The sequence below is a fragment of the Nycticebus coucang genome, chromosome 7 (assembly GCF_027406575.1).
Source record: "Nycticebus coucang isolate mNycCou1 chromosome 7, mNycCou1.pri, whole genome shotgun sequence".
NCBI lineage: Eukaryota > Metazoa > Chordata > Mammalia > Primates > Lorisidae > Nycticebus > Nycticebus coucang.
In genome coordinates this window covers 74,190,550-74,214,296 of record NC_069786.1, presented here as the reverse complement: position 1 = coordinate 74,214,296, position 23,747 = coordinate 74,190,550, and the positions used below count along the sequence as shown (strand labels likewise).

Sequence of the window (23,747 nt, the reverse complement as noted above, 5' to 3'; positions counted from 1 at the left end):
AGCGTTATGGTGCACTTCTGTCGTCTCAGGTACTTGGGAGGCAGGAAGATCACCTGAGCCCAGGAGTTTGAGGTTGCTGTGAGTTATGATGACACCACTGCACTCCAGCCTGGGCAACAAAGGGAGGGCCTGTCAGAAGGAAAGAAGAAGGAAAGAAAGAAAGAAAGAAAGAAGGAGGGAGGGAGGGAGGGAGGGAGGGAGGGAGGGAGGGAGGGAGGGAAGGAAGGAAGGAAGGAAGGAAGGAAGGAAGGAAGGAAGGAAGGAAGGAAGGAAGGAAGGAAGGAAGGAAGGAGAGAGAAAAAGAACTGGTTAAACAACTTTAGTTTTGACAGCAGTGGAATACTAGGTTTCCATAAAAATGAGGAAACCTCATTTTTGCAATGATATGAGAATTTATCCAAGATATATTAAGAACAAAAGCCAAGCCAAGATCAATCTGTACAGTATGTTGCAATTTGTAAAAAGGGGCAAATGTATTTATATGCTTACATATGCTGGAAATAGTTCCTGAAGAATACTCCAGAAACTGATAACCTCTGTTGTCTCTGGGGGAGGAGACGGAGTGGCAGGGCAGGGAGGAAGGAGACTTTATACTGCCCCTTTTGTACTCTTTTGTTATCATGGAACTAAATGAATGTGTTATTTATTCAAAACATAAAATATGGACTAAACCTAAACAAATATGTACTACGCTGTGTGTGCCAGTCACCAGAGAACTCAACAATGGGGTGTGAATGGAGTTAGGAAAAAAGGGGGTCCCTCAGCCACCTCTATGCCTAGATGCCCAGGTTGTGTCCCCTGGTGAGGCAAGTCTCCCAGGTCCTGCCTATAATTTGAATCGTGGGCAGGAAGGAGGGGAAGGGAGCGTGGGAGCACCGGTGGGATGGATAAGATGCCCCAAGGCAGAAGCAATGCATCCCAATTGGGGCTTTTAGGTCAGCACCAATTCTAAGCTCCCCTTGGAGCAGTACAGTCCTACACTGCTAAAGAAAAACCTAGTTTAAAGAGAGAGCACCCCAAGGATTAGAACCATAGGTAGAAGTTACCGGGATAGAAATGCCACTTCAACATAAGGAAACAACATTCTAAAATCAGTGCTCGGAGTAAAACGGGTACACACACCTGCCCCAGCGCAGTTGGTCCACTGCCTCTGACTGCTTTTCAACAGTGGTTGAATGAATGAATTCAAGCAGCAGGGATGCCTCAGAGTACAGCCAGGCATCCTGTGACTGGTGCAGCCAAGAACATAACCCTGACAGTCCCTCTATGTGCATCTGGAGAGTGACCTGCCCCCTCCGCCTTTTGCTAAATAAGAAGCAAGTCAAACTAGACAGCATCCTCTCAGAACCCACCAGGTGTCACTTGCTGATGAGAAGCTTTTAGGAATGCCCACATCTTTCTAAATATGAGAAGCAGCTCTCTTGCTGAAGGCACATTGCACGTAATCACCTCAAGCCTTGGAATTTAGGTTTGGGATAATCTCTTGCTTTACTAATATCTTCATAGTTCCATATTCTCTCAGTTAACTGCACTTATATCCCAAGTATTAGAGTGTAAGAATAATTCCTCAAGATACTTTCGGTGCCGTTGCCTAAAACCAGCACCTGGCCAGAAGAAAACAATTTTCTATTGTGGCAATTCTGGGTCTCAGGAGAATATAAAACAAAGATAAAGAGGAATTCTGAGAAACATGTACTCACCCACCACACCCCATTTCTTTCTTCAATACAAAGGAAGCAAGAGAGAGAACAAAGAGCACGGATAAAGGAAAGAGGGCTGTTTGGGGCTATGCCAAATACATGTAAACGGTTTAAGGGATAAATTGGTGGATTGATTCGAATCATGGGCAGGTGCTAGGAATGTAATTTAGTAAATACTTGGGAACCTGCCAAGGAAGAGAAAAAAATGTGTTGCTTTTGAGATCATTTCCCAGCAGCTTCATAAAAGAAAACTGATGACAGGAATTTAATAAGTATAACAGAGCCAGAAATATTGTAATCAAATGAGTTTTTAATTACATTTCAAGCAGAAAAAAATTCCAATTTGTGCTCCTGGGATTAAAAAAAGGTAAGTTCTAGAGAAATGCTTTTGTAGCGGGAAAATAACATAAACACTAATTTCCATAGGAATTATGGTAGTCAGTTTAATTAAAAGGCTTGATCAAAGAAAGAGGATCTGGTGCCAAACTATACTAAATAAAATCATGGCAGTCGTTGCTCCCTCACACTATTGTCTAAATAAAAACGCTGCATTGCGCAGAAAGCAAATAATCACTGCCTGAATTATTATGTTGCTTTGGATTTATTATCATATGAAATAACTAGTATATCTGATTTAAAACTAGATGTTTTTGCTTATTGTGATAAACATCGCTGTTGAGAGAGAATATACTGTTGTAATAGTCGCATACTAATGGCGGTCAGGGACTGACTCCACTGATGTTATCTTTTTGTAGGTTCTGCTGTCCTGCATAAACAGATATGCAAAAAAAAAAAAAAACTATTGGGGTCAATCACTAACTTCCCTCACCCTTGGGTTTTAAGGACGTTGATGTAAAGCATCTCAGCCAAGGTGGAACACTCACTATTCATTAGGGTGATTGTTTCTGGGCTTGCATCTCCCACCCCAACTCCTTTAACTTACAGCTAGTTAAATTTTACTCATGTTCCTGTAACTCCCTGGAGTGGAGAGTTATTTGAGTGGGTTAATCAGGTTTATTAACAGGTGGTTTGTGTTGTGCTTGGGGGAGTTCCTTCCTCCATCCTCAACAGGAAGAGCTATTCTTCTTGTTGGAGGACCTCACTGTTGACCACTCCCTAACCACAGGTCATGCTTGGAGAAGGCTTTTCAGGAAGTGTGCTGAAATTACAGTAGTGTAATCATATGTTCACCTTGTTATGAATGAGATGCAACTGCAGTGTGACTTCCACATGGTTGGACCAGAGGTATAATCTATGACCACATAAAAAAAAAAAAAAAAGAAAAGAAAAAGAAGCAGCAGCAGCTAACTGACCCAAGGCATAAAGTAGGAACATCACCTTTCTATACACTAACAACCTCACAGCTCCATGCTCCTTCTTTTATTCTGTCTTTATAGGGAAAAATAAAAACCACCCTGTAGAGCTTAATATACCAAGAGAGAGAAAGCAGACTGGCAGGCAGAATAGGTCTGTATTAAAACAGCGAGATAGGACCGGGGAGAAAACTGGATTATTCTTCCCATGAGGCTACAGACTGTAGCCATTGAGGTGAGGAAGAGCTTGTAGGACTGAGTCAGTGGGTAAGTCACTTCTCCTGTGACAGCCTTTGATGTTCAGTAGTTAGTAGGCATCCAAAGTGTTGAGGGTGATTGGATTTCCTATGAAAAAGGGAGATGAAGTGAAATTCAAGAAGGAAATCAAAGAATACAAGGGAGTTGGACTTGGAAATCATGGAGAGGAATCTGAAATATGCCCAAAGCATGGAAATAAATTTCAGGTCGAGTTACAACTAAATCTCAAGGGACAGGGAACCCTTAAGGGATATAAAGATTTGATTCAAAGGCTGGAAATTCTTGACAATTCATGTCATAATTCATGAGTATTCTATACATAGCCAAGAGGGCAGGTGATAGAATTGATGGATAAGAAGAATGAAGGAAATATGGATGTGAATAAGTAGAAAGAAAAAAGGAAGTTCGTGGTGTCAGACTAAGGTCTGACAATCCCAATTTGATGACATCCCAATTTGATGACAATAGCAATCACACTCAAAATGTCCTCAGAGTTCCTGTCTCAATTTCTAAATCCTTATGAATAACAAAATTATTAGCTGGTCTGAACCGATTATTGATAAAGGCTGAAGCCACACAATTCCAAGATGTAGACCTTATTATTCTTTGTTTTTCTTCTTCACTTTGTCAGAGCTACCCTTCTATGCTACATCCTCAACAGCTTCCTGTCTCTACTCATTCTATGTGGCAGGCGAGTGTCCTATCTTTGGTTTTTACTTGAAAAAAGCAATGGTTTTCTCCTTAGTTTCCAAAACAAATGGTAAGATTACAAAAGGAGCCCTTAACTTCCTATCTGGACTTGTATCTTCTTCCTGTAGTGGAAGGACTAACAGTTATCCATGATCCTAACGTGCGGGAGACGTGCTTTATCATCTGTACAACGCAGAGTCATTGTGAGGATTGACTAGGATGATGTAGAGCAGCTGGCAATGTAGTTAACACACAGTAGGTGTTCGGTGTGGAAACTCCTCCTCATCCATGTGGAGGGGCCAGGTTTTCATACTTCTTTGAGACTTTGGAAATGCAAAGTCCAGCAAGTATGAATGCTGAAAAATCCATCCCTTCTCATTGATTCTACCCATTTGTAAACTGCTGTTATAAAAATACTACAATGCGAATATATTTTATTGGTAGATATTTAGATAATTTAACCAGTTAGAAAACATAATAGAAGGATCTTATTCAAGGCAAAAGCCAAGAGTTAGTAATTACTATCTCTTGAGTTATGAGGTTACAAATTATCTCTACTTCCTGCTTTTTAAAAATATGTTGCTTCCAACTTTTTTAAAATCTCTTTTAATATAAAATAAAATATGAAATAACTACAAAGGGAAGAAAAATCATTATGTTTAAAGTAACACCCCAAATCCCTCATTTTAAAGGATAAAAATAAAGGCCATGTTTCTAAAAAATTAAATGTCATCAAAATCTAATTTCCTTTTTTATTGAGCTGTCCAGAAAATAAAAGGGCTCCCAGATGCTTTGTTGTATTTATTTTACATGGGTAGCCTACATTTATTATTCATACTTATTGGCATACAGATTCTTAATAGATATTTTCACAGATCATATTTTACTGGTTGAATATGTTTGAAGTCATAATGAAAAGTTGTAAAAAATTAACATAAAAATAAAGATATTCATGCATTTAAAAGGGTGAAAAGGAACTCCAAAAACTTTTAAATTTACCATTTACTTGTAAAATTCAGTGAAGCAGAGAATAATGGAATTTCCCTGTTGGGCAGAGTAAACTCTGTGCCACTCTGGACTGTGAGATATTTACCTATTATTGTTCAACCTGAGCTTTTTGAATTTGTTCTAGCTCCAGTTCAGAGGCAAAATCCTCTGCCCCACCCCCACATTAACCCCTATCCCTGAGTAGCCCTCTGATGTAAAAGCAGAATTATTTATTTGCATTCAATTTTAATGAGATGAGCCATTTTCCTTTTAGGGCTCTCATTCCACCACTACCTAGGCAATCCAGGTTTGTCGGAGGAGAGACTCCTACTGTAAGAATAGGAAGACTGTTCCCTATTTAAACACACACACATGAAATTAAGAAAAAGATACTTAGAAGGGTCTGGTGCAAGTGGGGACACTGAAGTCTGATCTTTCTTAGCCTGATGGTCAACATGCCTCTGGCCACACCCTACATTCCCTCCTCCCTGCGGTTATGAAACAGAATCAGAGTACACATTCCTGGCGCCCCCTGGAGTTTACACAACCACCCTGTTTTATTTTTTCCCTCCCTGCATATTAATACAATATAATTAATACAATATAATTGTGGTTAAATGCATATTAAAAGCAGAATTATTTACTTCTGGTAAATAGCTCTTGTTTTCCAAAATAATCATCGCTTCCATTTCTTACAGCCAGTTTCCACTGTCCTCATAAATTAAAGGTGGAAAATCATGTCAGGGATTCTGATTCCTCTCTCCCCCACCTATTTTCTGTTTTGTTGTAGGCATTGGTCAAAGTCAATGTGAAGCTGAAGCCAATGCTAGATTCAGTGGCTGCAAACAGAAGTAAGTGGGAAGAACTGCACCAAAAAAGGCTGCTGGTCTCAGCTGCTTCTCCCTCCACTGCCAGCCTCCTGGTAGCCGAGGAGGACAGAAACCAAACCTCCAAGTCAGCTGCTGCTGCAAAATGACTGCATCCTGAAGGACCAACTCCGGTCCAGCCACATCATTCTTTTGTTCTTTTAGCTCAGACCTAAAGTCTTAAGAATGCACTGGGAAGCGTGTATTGGCTTTCTCTTTGAAGTATGGTCAGCACTGGAGAGAGTGGCAGGAAGGACAAAGGAGGTGGGGCAGGGAGCACGCCCCGGGACCCTCACCTCCCTCTGATGAACAGACATGGGCTGAGACGAAAGCTCTGGGGAGAGGGCTATTTGGGATCCAAGGACCTGAGGACAGTTGGCCCTGCTCTCTCTCTGAGCTGAGGGCACACAGAACCGTGAAAGCATTGTTCGAGCGGCTTCATTTTGTTACAAGCCAAACACTGCCTGCCTTTGCTTCCTCTCTCTGAATGCCCTTTTGTGCCAGACTGACATAAGAATTCTGATTTGTAATCTCTAGAAGTATTTTATTTTTAATCCTAAAGCCTCTTAATGATAGATCAGAGCCTTAGAATTGCCTACCTGAAAGATAAGCTATACTATTCTCATAAATACCAACTAATCCCAGTTCTCCCCCGCAAAAGGTTCATAGTAGAGTTACAGCAAATTTGTTTGTCTGATTGTGATTCTACATTGGGACCATAGTCCCCTTAGTCAGAGTTGTTTAATTCAACCTTCATTAGAGACCAAGTCTTCTCCCAGAAGGAATGGATTAATAGACTTTAATTAAAGTAAGGATGAAAGAAAATCCATAGCCGGATTTACCACAAGTGACATCTAGGAACTGTAGTTGCTAGGAACATTTTAGGAACTAGTTTCAATACTAAGAGATATTTCACAGGACACAGCAGAGCCATGGAGATTGAGGGTAGACGACCTTGAGTTATCCTAGTGATGAGTTTCAGTATAAAATTTATGGTTACTATTATACCAGAAACCAACCTAAAGCCAAATACAGGGGTACTCAATTTTGAATTTTTCCTTTAAAAATATATTTTAAAGATTAAGAAATAACAGTCTGGACAGAGAACACATATTCTATAGGAAGCCAGGTTTATAATAGGGAAGAATATACTGTATTAAATAGATGCAATTACGAGAGCCCTGCCTTGCTTACCATTTTACCTGAAAGATTGAGGACATGGCCTGTCTTATCCAAAGGATGCTGGGCTAGAAGATAGACTTTTATCCTTATTTGGACAAGTCACTTAACTTCTCTAAGCTTACTTCCTTATTTGTATTATATTAAGAAATTATTTTCAAGCAGTTTTAAACTTAGAACTCTGTGTTCAAGTAAATCTTTCAAGGAATCTCCAAGAAATAAAGTATCAAAAAATTGAATTCCACCTAAGAGTCTGAGGTTGCTGTGTGCTGAGATGATGCCATGGCACTTGACCCAGGGCAACAGAGTGAGACTATCTCAAAAAAAACCCAAAACAAAACAAAAAAACTGAATTCCTCTGTCTGAAGTACAGTTCAGGGATCTAGAGCCCCTATAAATCTTCATCTTGTGTGGTCCACAAAGTGACTTTGAGGAGTTTGCAAATCCCTGGACTAGATGAAACCTGAGGTCCATTCTAGCTCCAAAAATTCTAAAATTTACAAATAATTTTGTTCTTATTATTACTAATCAGTATTGGTTATTAACCTTATACTCAAATATTAAAGAACTAGGGGCCAAATTCATTAAGGGACATTGTTTCCCAACCCATGGTAGACATCAGGGAAATGTTTGCAGAAGGAATAGGTGAAATTAAGGAAGTGAGGGGAGAGCTGGTAGTTGTACGGAAGAAGTAAGATTCTTTGTTTTTTAGTAAGATTCTTTATAGCAAGAAATGAAGTGAAAAATATTTTAAACCAGGTAAAGAGAAAAAAAGGAAGAAGAAAATAAGTAGACCAATGAAGAAAAGATAGGGAGTGAGGAAGGTGGTTAAAGAACTGACAAAGGAAAGGTGAAAGTGAATCCTACTAAAGAAAAATGGCACTTCCAATGAAGGTGTAGAATCCTGTCATCAATTGCTTAGGAAAGAGAGACATTCGAGCAGGGCGGGGTCTGACAAAGGAAAGAAGAAAGGAGTGGGAGCCCTAAAAAATAATGTTCCTAGCTCCCCTTTACAGCTGTCTGTGCAGGGAAGATGGGAGAAACTAGAGGAGAAAATGAGTACAGGGAAAACTGCCTCTGCAGAGCAGGTAAGAGGAGGTTGTTCAGATTTATGGATTTTATTAAGCCAGTTTTCTGAGTCACTCTACTATAAAGGAAAATAGCTTCTGCAGGGCTGTCTTCCCTCCTTCACGTAAGGAACAAAGAAAGCACGGGTGGAGTTAGGGACCGAGCCTGGTCTGTGAGATCATTGCTTGTCTGCAGCTCGGAAGCACTGCAGGTGCTCCTCCGTACCATGCCACATCTTATTTATATCCCGAATGGGAACTGAAAATCAGTCTATGTGAGGCAGAGATGGGCCCACATCTGTTATCCTCCCCAACAATAAATAAATAAATAGCCCAGACAAATGGATTCCAGTCCATCTAGAGCAGCATTTTAAAGCATGTGCTTTATGATAAAACTGGACCCAGGGTCTGACAGAGACCACAGGCAGCTACAAGCACTGCAGCTACCCTGCACGTTGATGCTACATATTGCTAAGGGGAACATAATTTATAGCACAACCCCTACAGCTTCCACTAAGGTTGAGTTTTCCTCTCATTTTCTTCCCTTTTTATTGGCTTCACTGCACGGTTGCCAATAGCAACATCCACTGGTAGCAAGGGGAGTTCAACACCATTGCAATCTGCCATCCAGTGGAGCCCTGACAATGTCAACCATCAATCAAGCAGCTGTTTGTAATTGCCTCCATCTATTTCTCCTGTCTCAAGGTATCTTTCCTATTGCGGGTCAAGATGCAGAAAACTGCTGACTAATGCCATGGATCTGATCCTCCATGACCGTGAAGCCATGGAAAGGAGGGGAACAGCCTTTCTTGTACCAAAACCCCCGAGGGTTAGAGGTTGAACTCATGCAGGTTTTAGGTATTCTTAATCCCATTTCTAAATGATTTATAATTTTCTAAGAATGTGAGGTATATGTACCATACACTCTACTTTTCCAAAATACAGAAAGATGAATTATCCCAGTCATTATTAATGTTTATCTCTGACTGGGGGAAGGCATTTAAAATGTGAATTTTCTTGGAAAAACCTCAAACTGATCAGATTGTATTTGCTTCCTCAAGTCTCTTAGTATTAATGGTTGAAATGACATCATCCTACTCTTTTTATCAGATGTATTTTTTCAGACATGGCATTTATTCTTATTAGCTGGTATGCAGATAATATATACACAACCTACAGTGTAGCTGGCATTCCTGGCAAGTAGGGAAAGCTCCCCACACTGCAAATGGCACTGTCCAGTGCACAGTAGACTGGGACTAGTCCAGGACTAGACTGGGACTCTGCCCTAGCTTGACCATTGGCTAGACCTGTAATCTCAGAACTCTCCAGGTCTCAGTTCTCCCACCTATTAAATGAAGGCATTGACTTTTCATTCAGTTCCCACAGCAAAGGACCAAGAGGTGTTTTGCTTTAAAAAAATTTCCAGATAATTTTATTTATTCTTCTCAAATAAAATAGGGAAAAACCTAAAGAGGTCATCTTCTTACTAAAAACACAATAAAAGTTACACATATAAAATATATATATAAACAATCATACTGTAGATATGTCTGAGCCTGCCTTTAATGATAGTGAAAGATAGGGTCATTGATACAATTTTTTAAAAACACACATACATTGATTTCATAAAGAACAATTTTAGCTTATCTGATATCACAGATGTCCCATAAATGGTAGTCATTAATTTAAAAATCAATTTATAAATTAGGTTGAGAGAAGTTAAAACTGTACACACATTTTCTGTTTTTAAAATCTGAGATATCTACACATTTCCAGGTACTTCATATTTGCAAACACAGTGGGTTGCAAATGATCTTTAAAACTCTGTCTTAGTGCGATAACAGTATCATCTAACATTAATGCTACCAAAATTCACTTGCATTTTTCTATGTATCAAAATTTATCATACTTTGTCCACTTACCTTAGGTCACTAAACAGAATCTGTTCTTTTTACTTTGTGGTACAATTATTTTAAAATCCATTTTTTTTCCTGCTGACTATCATGAATTACAGAAAGATAACAAATTTCATCCCCACCAATAGTGTGAAAAAAATTCCTTCAAGTGAGACAGAAATCTAAACATAGTAGGGAAAGATTTAAATATATTTTTAAAAGTTCTATATCTTGGGGGGAAAAATCAAAACGCAAAAAGGATTCATTAAAACAACAGGAAAAAAACTTAATTTGTGACCCTAAAAACTCGGGCAATGCTTCTGTGGTGAAACTTCACTATCTGCTTCAGAATAACAGTAGCCACATGTTATAAAGAACTCCCCAAACTCAAATGCATCAGGAAATTTAATGGTTAAGTATGGCTACAAGAAGGCCAGAACTTCATAAGCTTCCTAAGTGAACAATAATAGAATACATGGAGGGCAGAAATCAACTGAGGTATATCTGGTGAATTTCATGATGGACTTAGATTTAGCAATGCCCCACATTGTGCTTTCATTGCTGTGTCACAACCTTTTTTCCAGCTAATAATTTTGGGTTGTACATTTTTTAAAAGTTAATTTAGAATGCGCTTGCATGTGTGGTACATCTCTCAGCAGTGCAAAAGATGTGTTATTTGTGCATCATACCTACCAGTATTGTTGGAGGTGGACACTGGTCCAGAGGTATGTTTATTAAGTAAATACTGGAGCAAATGTTATTTATGGCCATAATTTATCTCTGTTCATTTTCTGCCTGTATGTGTGTATTAGAATTTCAATTTTCCTTTTGCTTTAGTTTAGATTTAGATTAAATCATATTTGGACAAATTTTATAAAAACAGCATAGTGTGGAAATAGAAGGTTTTGTGGAGTCTCATTCCCTTGAGGGGAAATTGCATTTGCCATTTTATTCTGATGTACAATAATCGAGAAAGGATCACCTACTGACTTGCTTCCTGTTTATTATCGTTTTACACGAAAGAAGGGAAATATGTTTTCAAATGAATTGTTTGAAGTCATTGCCTTTGTGTAGATTTCCCAAACTGATGATTCACGGTAAGAATACCACATCATAGACTGCGTGGCCATTTCATGAGCAACTCATTCATGATTTTGAAACAGTCTGCTTTAAGAAACCTAAATATCTTTGTTTTTAATAAAATGCTTGATGTTTAACTAAAGCTCTGGAATAATCTTTATTTCTTTTGAGAAGGGTGATTTCCTGAAAGGAAGCACACTTACAAATATCTACAATTCACGTTTTGACTATTAATGTAGCCCATTAACCTTGCCTTCATCTGTGCTGTTTGCCTGTGTGAGAAGGATACTGGGATAATCTTGTTCATATGGCATTTTAAAGATAACAAAAGCTTCTTCAGATTATTGAAGTTCTTTGGGAGGTAGGAAAGTCTACAGACAACTGCCGAGTTCCTGTGTCCATTACAGATTGCTCAAATTTGCATGGGCAATTACCCAAGGGGATTGCATCAACGCAGGGCCGCCAGCCACACTGACACCATACAGTTACACAACGGCTTCGGTCTTAAACTTTAAAATTCTTACACCATTGTGCCTGTTCTATTAGAACAAACGGCAGCAAATGATCCAAAGCCAATTCAAATGACTGGAGAGGAGGTGCCCAGGGAGAGAGAGGAGAAAGGTGCAGGGTGGCCCACTACTGGCCAGCGTAAGCAATCACTAGTGCTGGCTACAGCAATCTCCTGCTTCTTTGTGATTTTTCAGTCTGCAGTTTTAAAGTGGGGCCAACAATAAGGCTCACCTAATTCACAGAAGGGCTGTGAGGATTAATGAGGGAAGTTAGGCAAAGCAGGCCTGGTACTGAAAGTACTGCATAGCTCTTTGTCTGAATGGTTGGTTGATTTCTTTTAAATGCCAGTATCCACAATTTTCCCTTCTCTATTAATCCCTTTTATAAACCATAATGCTATTATGTTCTCCCTGGTAAGTTAATTTAGGCAATAACTGTAAACCCCAAAATACAAGCTACTTGATCAAAAAAAGCAAAGTATAGTCAAGAAGGAAATCTAATTAAAATATTAATAAAGCTGGAACTACAAGGAAAAAGAGAGTTCATAATAAGGTTCAATGTCTCGCCATCTGAGCACAAAATGTTCTCCAGTGTTGATTTCAGCATACAGTCTTTCCAAAAATCTTAAAAGACTGAACAGATGCTCCTAAAAGTCACTCAACTACATTACTAATTTGGCACTATTTTTTTTTTTTTTTTTTTACTCTTCATAATAGGAGATGGGGGATGCAAAGTAACTAAGCCCCCCAAACTGGCCATCCTGAAAAAAAATGACCTGGAATCAAAGGGCATAAAAAATAACTGGAAAATGGGTGGCGCCTATGGCTCAGTGAGTAGGGCACCAGCCCCATATACCAAGGGTGGCAGGTTCAAACCCGGCCTCGGCCAAACTGCAACCAAAAAATAGCCGGGCGTTGTGGCGGGCGCCTGTAGTCCCAGCTGCTCGGGAGGCTGAGGCAAGAGAATCGCGTAAGCCCAAAAGCTGGAAGTTGCTGTGAGCCATATGACGTCATGGCACTCTACTGAGGGCAGTACAGTGAGACTCTGTCTCTACAAAAAAAAAAAAAAAAACTGGAAAATAGTTTTGCAGAAGGTCTTCCTTTATCAAGGAAGATGTTTGACCATAGCTGTGGTTGAAATACTCACAAATTAACAATGTTCACCAAGAGAAAATGGTAACATTTATAAGATAAATAAGATTTACCTTCCCACTAGTTTCAAAAGAGAATACCAAATAGATTCTACATAGAAATAGAATTTGGGATCTGATCATATTACAGTTTGGCAGGCAGAACATAAGCTTGCTAAGAAACCAAACACCATGCTTTCAGCTCCTATACATTTTACCTAAATGGAACTCTTCTACCTGGTAAATAGTATCCCTTTATGCAGCAAAATCCACCATGAGTCCAACACCATTTTCTCATACTCCAATTCCTTTCTACAAGTCTCTAAATCACCTTATTACAACCACCAAAAGCCCTGCTTGAAATGGTATGATACACGTACTTTTTGATATATGCTTTAGCTTTTCAAGATTCTACTGCAAACAAAATGATCCTTTATGACATTTTATAATATTCCACCCTGTTTAGTGCTTTCTAGAATTTCTCTTTTAAAGGGCCTTCTCTCACCAACCCCCAAACTAATCTATTCCTCAACCGCCTATCAGAGACTAAATAACAGTCAGTCAATCACAGCAGCAGTGATGGTCATGCCAGTTTCACAGTATGATTTGTGCACTCATTTCATTTTGAAAATGACCCTGCCCTCCATCTATTTAAGCTGAATGTCCTGCTTTTTTCAAGCCAGGCCTCTGGAGCAGCATCACTGGAAATAGGGAGGAAGACACAGAACAGGCTCCCTCCTGCCCACTTCAGCTGCCACGCTCACAGGTAACCACACAGAGAGGAGAACCACCTGATGCCTAGAGATCAGAGAAATCTGGAGGAGAGCAGATGGTCCTTTTCTCTCTTTTCTACATTTTCAAGAAGCCATTTGAAGGTGAATGCTTTCATGATGCAAATACAACTCTGCAAACCAGAGAGTCACACTAAAGATATAAAAGGCAATTTTCCATTTCCATGTTCTTGATTTAATAGCAACTTACCCAAGGCTTCCATCTTGGTAATCCTTCCTGCTATTAAATCAACATTCAGATGATTTAATAGCAACTTACCCACGTTACAGTCCATAAGGATTTTAAAATACAGACAGTCTCCAATTTACACAGAACTCTCACTTACAAACAGGGACTATTGCAGGTCATGGTAACTGTATCTGCTCCAACTTACTTCAAATTTAACTTAAGAAAAAAACCTACAGAACCTATCTCCTTCGTAACCCAAGGACTGCCTGTACTGAGACTGTCGTGCCCAGGAGTTCCACAAAGACCACATTGCCAAATATGTTAAATTTAAAGAGGAGTCCTTTTTTGAAGAGCCGGCCAGCAACTGCCTCAGTGTCCCAACATGGGATTTCTGAGAGCAGCCCTGAGGGCTTAAGGGGTCGAGTTTTTAAGGCTTAGTCTGCATCCTGGTTGGCACATAGGCTGTCCAGGTGCTTCTGGGTAGGGTAGCAAGCAAGCATTGTATAGAAGCAGAATTTTGCGATTAGTAATATGTCATAAATCTTTGTTTTAACATTTGCCCCCTATACATCTTAGTTTCAGTATTTTCCTCCCATATGTCTTAGTTTCAGTATTTTCCCCACCTGGTATTGTTTAAAAGTCAGTCTGGGAACAGTTGGTACCTCCCAGTCTGTTCCTTAGGGAGTTAGCCAAGCAAGAAACTTGGAGTGAACTAGAAGCAAGAAATTATTTAGTACTTTCCCATCTATCTTGGAAGTGAACTATACTTATTTCATTTTTTTTGAAAGCTTTCAGTCCAGAAAATTTGACAGGAGTTGACTGGTATTTTTCCATTATAGCCTAGGCCTGACACCTTTCTGTTTTAGCCTAGGCCCACCAGGCCTAACCAGACATTTCCAAGGAAAAAGTATCAGACCACCAGCCCTATGACCAAGATGCACCCTTTCCCCCACCTTAATGACCAGCAATTGACCTCCAACCACATACTTACCTGTGTTTAAGACTTTAAAAAGGGTGCGCCAGGAGATCAGGTTGAAAGAAGCCTCAGAAATGGTCATAGTGGTATTCCTCATTTGCTTCATGTGGGGAACTAGAGTGAATCAAAGCCTCATCCAATCCTTCTGAAATGGGTGCAGTTTGTCCCTTTCTTAGTATTGATACATTGTGAGACTCCTTCCACCAAGGAAGACACAACTCTGCCAATTCTTGGCAAAGGAAAAGACTAAATAAGCACATTAACTCAGGCATTTTATGAAATGAAAAAAAAGTTCAGCCTACCTACTGAAGTTTCCTTCTGGTGACACTAGGTGACTAAAAGCTATACAACCCCCACTAGTCACTTCCTAATAGCTATGAATGAACCTAGAGGGTCAAAGTCTGCTACCCACTCCCACTTAGTTGGTTGGTGTAATGTAGGAAAAAAGACACTAATTTCCTTCATACTTGGCACCAATGTCCTTACAAACTCATCTATAGAACATACATAAATTGGGTTATTCATCAACATTTTTTATTGAAATTAGCTTAGTCATTACCTAGGTAGGGGTGGTCTAAAGCAAACTACTTAAACCTTTAAACCTTTCTAGCCCACGGTGTTCTACATCTGAATGTGCAAATTATAGAATGATTATGAAACTTAGAAATAACATATATAGGCTCAGTACCTGTAGCTCAGTGGCTAGGGTGCCAGCCACATATACTGAGGCCAGCGGGTTCAAACCTGGCCTGGGCCTGCCAAACAACAAACAACAATGACTACTACAACAAAAAAATAGCCAGGTGTTGTGGTGGGCACCTGTAGTCCCAGCTACCTGGGAAGCTAAGGGAAGAGAATCACTTAAGCCCAAGAGTTTGAGGTTGCTGTGAGCTGTGATGCCACAGCACTCTACCAAGGATGACATAGTGAGATGCTGTCTCAAAAAAAAAGAAAGAAAGAAATAACATATATAAGTGGTCTATAATAAAATGCCGTACAATATAGTTGATGGCTCTGAAATTTAAATATAGAAAAGATTTAAGGGCAGAAATACCACTGAGAAGGCACATAAAAGACTTGTATTGAAGTCTCTAATTACATAATACAGACATACTTTTATTTGTTCTATGTTTGTTAGGTGGTAGACAGACCAATGGAGATGATGAAAGATCAATGAATGTCATGAGAGAGCAAGGAAAACATTGGCTTCGTAATGGCAATAAAAGCTGGAGGGGCAGAACAGTGGATAGAGACAAGTTCGAATGTCAACATATACTGAGTTATATTAGTTGTTACAGAAAAGAAAGGCGGCAATATGTGGATCAAAAACTGATCCTTCCCAGTACCACTTTTTCTTCTCATTAACCACTGAAAGTGACCAAAATAAGGACCCCTGGTGGCTGCATTCTTTTATTCTTATAAAGTGTGTCCTCAGACCAGCATGAGAACCTGCTCATATTTCAGGAAAATGTCAAGAAATGCCCCACCCTTCCCATGGAGCTCTGAAACAGGGAACTGGCAGGCCCTCCTGTAGGCATTGCTTTGGGCATGCCTTAATTGTGCAAATACCGTTTAACTGAGTCAGCAAGTCCAAAGCAAAGTTTGGAACTAGTCTGATCAAAAGAATATTGAGACAGGACAAATTTCAACTGCTTAAAATCAAGATGGTGGAGAACTCAACCAACTTTTGACCTTACAGCTTCATTACATAATTCATTGCCGGAAGGAATTCCCACTCCCATCAAGCACCTGATGCCAGGACACTGTTTGACTATGTTTAGTGAAAAGGAGGTCAACACAGAATTCCAGAAAAAATATTGCCCCTTTCCAACAAATAACGTGAATATTGCTTCCCTTGTTTAGCCTACACTTAAGCCCTTGCTTAAATATATGGGCTAAAGGAACCACAAAGGCTACCCTCCTCCACAGAGAGAACTAGTTTGTCTGTGGAGCAGACCTTTAAATAAAGCATTAAAATAAAGCATTTAAAGCATTCACTTCACAGTGCATGCTCGCTCCTGAATTATTACTTGGGCGATTCTGAAGACCTTCATGAATTTCAAGTAGTTCCTAAAATTGGGGGTCACTTTCCAGCCCTAACCCGACAACAAGGCAAAATGCCATTACTACGGACTATGCCGTTTACTGGCTCAAAAATGCAAGGGACAACAATCAGTAAACCTTTCTCCGCCTAGGCAGAGACCTACCGAAGTGGCATAACATAAACAGTGACCAACCCTCACGGTCTAACAAGCAGGGAGGACTGGGGACCCTACATCCCCCGACAAAAGGCAGCGCGATGGACCTGAGACTACGCTTCCCAGCAGGCACCGCGGCACGTCCCGACCAGCATCGCGGCCGGAACGCTGCCTGCCGGGATGGAGATTCTCGGGCTGTAAAGGGCCTCGGGAGCTTCCTGTCCCTATCCTGGCGGTTGTCACTGCACACTCCGAGGTCTTCGAAAAACAAACCGGAAATTGAGAGTCCCAAGACACCGATATATTTTCTACAGGCTACTGCCGGGACAAAGTAACTATCCACAGGCTTCCGTTTCCGTTTGCCTTGTTGCCGTGGTAACGAGCACGCTCAGCCTTGCTGGCGGTTATGGCGGGACTGAACGGCTCGCAGATCCCCGATGGGGAGTTCACCGCCGTCGTGTACCGGCTCATCCGGGACGCCCGCTACACCGAGGCGGTGCAGCTGCTGGGCGGGGAGCTGCAGCGGAGCCCGAAGAGCCGCGCCGGCCTGTCGCTGCTGGGCTACTGCTACTACCGCCTGCAGGAGTTCGCGCTGGCGGCCGAGTGCTATGAGCAGCTGAGCCAGCTGCACCCGGAACTGGAGCAGTACCGCCTGTACCAGGCCCAGGCCCTGTACAAGGCCTGCCTTTATCCAGAGGCCACCCGGGTCGCCTTCCTCCTCCTGGACAGCCCCGCCTACCACAGCCGAGTCCTGCGCCTGCAAGCTGCTATCAAGTACAGCGAGGGCGATCTGTCAGGGGCCAGGAGCCTGGTGGAGCAGCTGCTGAGTGGGGAAGGGGCGGAAGAAAGTGAGGGCGACAATGAGGCCGATAGCCAGGTTAACCTGGGTTGTCTGCTGTACAAGGAGGGTCAGTATGAAGCAGCGTGTGCCAAGTTCTTTGCGGCCCTGCAGGCCTCGGGCTACAGGCCTGACCTTTCCTACAACCTGGCTTTGGCCTGTTACAGCAGCAAGCAATATGCCTCAGCGCTTAAGCATATCGCTGATATTATTGAACACGGGATCCGCCAGCACCCAGAGCTGGGTGTGGGCATGACCACTGAGGGCATTGATATTCGCAGTGTTGGCAACACCGTAGTGCTCCACCAGACTGCTCTGGTGGAAGCCTTCAACCTCAAAGCAGCCATAGAATACCAACTGAAAAACTACGAGGTAGCCCAAGAAACCCTCACTGACATGCCACCGAGGGCAGAGGAAGAGTTGGACCCCGTGACCCTACACAACCAGGCACTAATGAACATGGATACCAAGCCGACAGAAGGGTTTGAAAAGCTACAGTTTTTGCTGCAGCAGAATCCCTTTCCCCCAGAGACTTTTGGCAACCTGTTGCTGCTTTACTGTAAATATGAGTATTTTGACTTGGCAGCAGACGTCCTGGCAGAAAATGCCCATTTGACTTACAAGTTCCTCACGCCCTATCTCTATGACTTCTTAGATGCCTTGATCACTTGCCAGACGGCTCCTGAGGAGGCTTTCATTAAGCTTGATGGGCTAGCAGGGATGCTGACTGAGCAGCTCCGGAGGCTCACCAAACAAGTACAGGAAGCAAGACACAATAGAGATGAGGAAGCTGTCAAAAGGGCAGTCAATGAATATGATGAAACTCTTGAGAAGTATATACCTGTGTTGATGGCCCAGGCAAAAATCTATTGGAACCTTGAAAATTATTCAATGGTGGAAAAGATCTTTCGCAAATCTGTGGAGTTCTGTAATGACCATGATGTGTGGAAGCTGAACGTGGCACATGTTCTGTTCATGCAGGAAAACAAATACAAAGAAGCCATCGGTTTCTATGAGCCCATAGTCAAGAAGCATTATGATAATATCCTGAATGTCAGTGCTATTGTATTAGCTAACCTCTGTGTTTCATATATTATGACAAGTCAAAATGAAGAAGCCGAAGAGTTGATGAGGAAGATTGAAAAGGAAGAAGAGCAGCTCTCTTATGATGACCCAGATAAGAAAATCTACCATCTCTGCATTGTGAACTTGGTAATAGGAACTCTTTACTGTGCCAAAGGAAACTATGACTTTGGTATTTCTCGAGTTATCAAAAGCTTGGAGCCTTATAATAAAAAACTTGGAACTGATACTTGGTATTATGCCAAAAGGTGTTTCCTGTCCTTATTAGAAAACATGTCAAAACACATGATAGTGCTTCGTGACACTGTTGTTCAAGAATGTGTCCAGTTTCTAGAACACTGTGAACTTTATGGCAAAAACATACCCGCTGTAATAGAACAACCACTGGAAGAAGAAAGAATGCATATTGGAAAAAATACAGTCACATATGAGTCCAGACAATTGAAAGCTTTGATTTATGAAATTATAGGATGGAATACTTAATGGCTGATAATGATTTTTTATCATACTTGCTTTGTTATCTTTTTTGTTTTGTTTTGTTTTGGCACTTTGTATTATCTTTAGCCTTTGGCATTTTTACACTTGTTGCATTGGCATTTGTACACTTGTTGCATGTGGAAGTTTTCACAGTTTTCAATTATAATTAAAACTAATATAACTTTGCTTTATAACTATAAATATAACTTTTCTCTTGAGGAAACTCATAAACAATTATAATAAGAAATTGGGCCCTAGAAGTCTTTATGAAAAAATTCAAAACTGAATGGGCAAGTTACATTTTATAGTGTTTATAATGCCTATGTTCCCTTTCCCTTGTTTTTTTTTCCCCCTGTCCCTTGTTATCATTTGTACTTTATTGTTATGTTGAAAGTATCCTGTATGACAAGATTACATGATCCAGGTAGTAGGGACTATTAAGTCCAGAACTCAGTTAACATATAGCTAATCTGGGCTTTAATAATTATTTCAGAGGTTATGTGTTCTACTTCAATAGCCTACTCTCAAAATTTGTAATGCATGATTTTTCCGTAATTTTTTTGATGTTTCAGTCAGTTTTCCAATACAGACGCAATGCTTTAACAAAAATTCCTCACATTCCAAATGTTTTATAAAAGCATACAAACTCCAGTGGAAAATCTTGTGCCCTAACAAAATTATGGTGTTACGGAGTAGAAACAATAAACAATTGACAAATTTCCATGGTTTTCTTTAGTTTCATTTTTTAAGTTGAATATATGAACATGTATAAGATGATGTTTCATTTTCATAATTGATCTTTAACAGTGATTAATAGCACAGATGATCTTAGAAGTCAATTTCTACATTTATTCTGAAACCTTATCTACATGATTTATAATGCCAGTTTCATATTCATAACCTTCTCAATAGTTCTTTGCTGTTCTCAGTGTGAGCTCTACTCATTCTACTGAGGCATTTACTTATCTATATATACAGGAGCATTATTTTTTCCTTAGCCCTTTGCTCTTTATAAATTGTCAATCCCATTCTGCTTTAGAAAAGAAAAAAGTATTAAATTGAAACATGAAATTGGTACATTTGAAAGTTTTCAAATTATGAAAAGAGCAATTTCTTATGGTTCAACCTAGTAGCTTTCAAGTGAATGGCAGGAGTTCTTGCTATAGTGATATTTGTTGTATCCTTTCCGGAGAACTGATTTAGCTACACAATTACCCAAGTGAATTAAGCACAGTATAATTCATCTGTACCATGATCGCTTTGGATGCTGAAATTGTACCAGATCTGTCAGAGAATTTGGCTAACTGTGAAGTCTAAGGCATGATCTGTAATTTGCCACACGTTTAAAATGTATTATTGGAGTGGCTACCATTTACCACTTGATAATTTCATATTTGAAAACAATGCTCAAGGAATCTTTAAATATCAGATTACACAGGGTGGCCATAAAGTTCGTGTGCAATTTAAAATAGTGCACAAACTCTATGGCCACCCTGTATATTTAAAGAAATTTTCCATTTGTTTAAGAAGTATAGGCAACACAACAACAGTATAAGTCATTTAAGGGACCTCGGTCCAACTACAGCTGGGTCCTTTGACTACAAATTAACTTCTGGAGCACGTGAAGAAATATTTCCTTCCGTTTCCGGTTGCTTGGTTGCCACGGTAACGAGCACGCACAACTTTGTTGGCAGTTATGGCGGGACTGAACGGCTCGCAGATCCCCGATGGGGAGTTCACCGCCGTCGTGTACCAGCTCATCCGGGACGCCCGCTACACCGAGGCGGTGCAGCTGCTGGGCGGGGAGCTGCAGCGGAGCCCGAAGAGCCGCGCCGGCCTGTCGCTGCTGGGCTACTGCTACTACCACCTGCAGGAGTTCACGCTGGCGGCCGAGTGCTATGAGCAGCTGAGCCAGCTGCACCCGGAACTGGAGCAGTACCGCCTGTACCAGGCCCAGGCCCTGTACAAGGCCTGCCTTTATCCAGAGGCCACCCGGGTCGCCTTCCTCCTCCTGGACAGCCCCGCCTACCACAGCCGAGTCCTGCGCCTGCAAGCTGCTATCAAGTACAGCGAGGGCGATCTGTCAGGGGCCAGGAGCCTGGTGGAGCAGCTGCTGAGTGGGGAAGGGACGGAAGAAAGTGAGGGCGACAATGAGGCCGATAGCCAGGTTAACCTGGGTTGTCTGCTGTACAAGGAGGGTCAGTATGAAGCAGCGTGTGCCAAGTTCTTTGCGGCCCTGCAGGCCTCGGGCTACAGGCCTGACCTTTCCTACAACCTGGCTTTGGCCTGTTACAGCAGCAAGCAATATGCCCTAGCATTGAAGCATATCGCCGATATTATAGAACGTGGCATTCGCCAGCACCCAGAGCTGGGTGTGGGCATGACCACTGAGGGCATTGATATTCGCAGTGTTGGCAACACCGTAGTGCTCCACCAGACTGCTCTGGTGGAAGCCTTCAACCTCAAGGCAGCCATAGAATACCAACTGAAAAACTACGAGGCAGCCCAGGAAGCCCTCACTGACATGCCACCGAGGGCAGAGGAAGAGTTGGACCCTGTGACCCTACACAACCAGGCACTAATGAACATGGATACCAAGCCGACAGAAGGGTTTGAAAAGCTACAGTTTTTGCTGCAGCAGAATCCCTTTCCCCCAGAGACTTTTGGCAACCTGTTGCTGCTTTACTGTAAATATGAGTATTTTGACTTGGCAGCAGACGTCCTGGCAGAAAATGGTCATTTGACTTACAAGTTCCTCACGCCCTATCTCTATGACTTCTTAGATGCCTTGATCACTTGCCAGACGGCTCCTGAGGAGGCTTTCATTAAGCTTGATGGGCTAGCAGGGATGTTGACTGAGCAGCTCCGGAGGCTCACCAAACAAGTACAGGAAGCAAGACACAACAGAGATGAGGAAACAATCATAAAGGCAGTGAATGAATATGATGACACCATTGACAAGTATATACCTGTGTTGATGGCCCAGGCAAAAATCTACTGGAACCTTGAAAATTATTCAATGGTGGAAAAGATCTTTCGCAAATCTGTGGAGTTCTGTAATGACCATGATGTGTGGAAGCTGAACGTGGCACATGTTCTGTTCATGCAGGAAAACAAATACAAAGAAGCCATCGGTTTCTATGAGCCCATAGTCAAGAAGCATTATGATAATATCCTGAATGTCAGTGCTATTGTATTGGCTAACCTCTGTGTTTCATATATTATGACAAGTCAAAATGAAGAAGCCGAAGAGTTGATGAGGAAGATTGAAAAGGAAGAAGAGCAGCTCTCTTATGATGACCCAGATAAGAAAATCTACCATCTCTGCATTGTGAACTTGGTAATAGGAACTCTTTACTGTGCCAAAGGAAACTATGACTTTGGTATTTCTCGAGTTATCAAAAGCTTGGAGCCTTATAATAAAAAACTTGGAACTGATACTTGGTATTATGCCAAAAGGTGTTTCCTGTCCTTATTAGAAAACATGTCAAAACACATGATAGTGCTTCGTGACAGTGTTACTCAAGAATGTGTCCAGTTTCTAGAACACTGTGAACTTTATGGCAAAAACATACCCGCTGTAATAGAACAGCCTCTGCAAGAAGAAAAATTGCATATTGGAAAAAATACAGTCACGTATGAGTCCAGACAGTTGAAAGCTTTGCTATATGAGATTATAGGATGGAATATTTAGTCATGCTTGCTGGTGGCTTTTATTAAAATGGCTATTACCTATTATTTCAGACTCCTTTTTTATCTGCATTTAGCCTTGGCCTATTTGTTTTATGTTGAACATTGTACACTTACAATAACAAATATTATGTTGAACAACTTTTCCATTAAGAAGAGTAGTGACCATGCAGTATAAGCTGAATTATTTCTGCATTGTCTCAGCTGGGGACAATCACCAGGTCTTGTCCTCAAACAACAATTGCTAGAGTGACATCTTTGTATATGTAAACAAGTAACTCTAAATAGCAGTTGATATTTTAGCTTTGGGCTGTCAAAATGGTGTGACATGAACCAAGGCACTATTGGAGTAGCTATGTTTTCAGTTCTCTGGTGACTGGTATGTAAATGATTGCTTACCAATGGCTGGACCGTTTCTCACTCAGAAAATGAAGACTTCTATTTTCCCATCCTAGGTTAGCTAGGTGTATGGTTAGCTATTGCTGTCTACTAAATCGAATTCCTAACCATACATCTCCCCAATTATTTAATGCTTTATCTTTCTGGATCTCAGCTAAGTCTAGTTTGGACCTTGGTCTAATTGCTTTTTAAAGTATAGGTACTAAATAAAAATTTCTTTACTTGAGTCTTTTAAGATTATGAAGCTTGATCAGTGACTTAATTTTTCTTTCATAATTTCATTGATTGGTTGGCTCTAAAGTTTTATAATCAACATTTCTTATTCCATGTTTGACTTTTTAGAATTCATTGTTCTTCCTATGGATGGTGACAAATGTATGAATTCCAAAAGTACAGAATCTTCCTAGTATTTTCAATCTAAGGAAAAAAACACTGAACTGAGTATGAGAAGG

The 23,747-nt window shown here is 40.9% G+C and overlaps 3 protein-coding genes across 3 annotated transcripts in view; all 3 read left to right on the top strand.

Moving 5' to 3' along the window:
* The window catches only part of PDE11A (phosphodiesterase 11A), a 428,924-nt gene extending 421,854 nt beyond the window's left edge, over positions 1–7,070 (top strand). The window contains exons 20-21 of the mRNA XM_053597557.1: positions 5,739–6,677; positions 6,722–7,070. Coding sequence (XP_053453532.1) covers positions 5,739–5,924 — 186 coding nt within the window. The 3' untranslated portion in view covers positions 5,925–6,677; positions 6,722–7,070. The remainder of the gene's footprint in view (positions 1–5,738; positions 6,678–6,721) is intronic.
* Positions 7,071–17,016: 9,946 nt separating this feature from the next.
* LOC128590117 (tetratricopeptide repeat protein 30A) lies at positions 17,017–19,914 on the top strand. The gene has a single exon (XM_053597276.1). It carries the CDS (start codon positions 17,215–17,217, stop codon positions 19,210–19,212), a length of 1,998 nt encoding a protein of 665 aa, XP_053453251.1. The 5' UTR covers positions 17,017–17,214; the 3' UTR covers positions 19,213–19,914.
* Positions 19,915–20,800: 886 nt separating this feature from the next.
* On the top strand, positions 20,801–23,224 carry LOC128590435 (tetratricopeptide repeat protein 30B-like). The gene has a single exon (XM_053597751.1). The coding sequence runs from the start codon at positions 20,903–20,905 to the stop codon at positions 22,898–22,900; it is 1,998 nt and encodes a 665-aa protein (XP_053453726.1). The 5' UTR covers positions 20,801–20,902; the 3' UTR covers positions 22,901–23,224.
* The last annotated feature ends 523 nt before the right edge of the window (positions 23,225–23,747 follow it).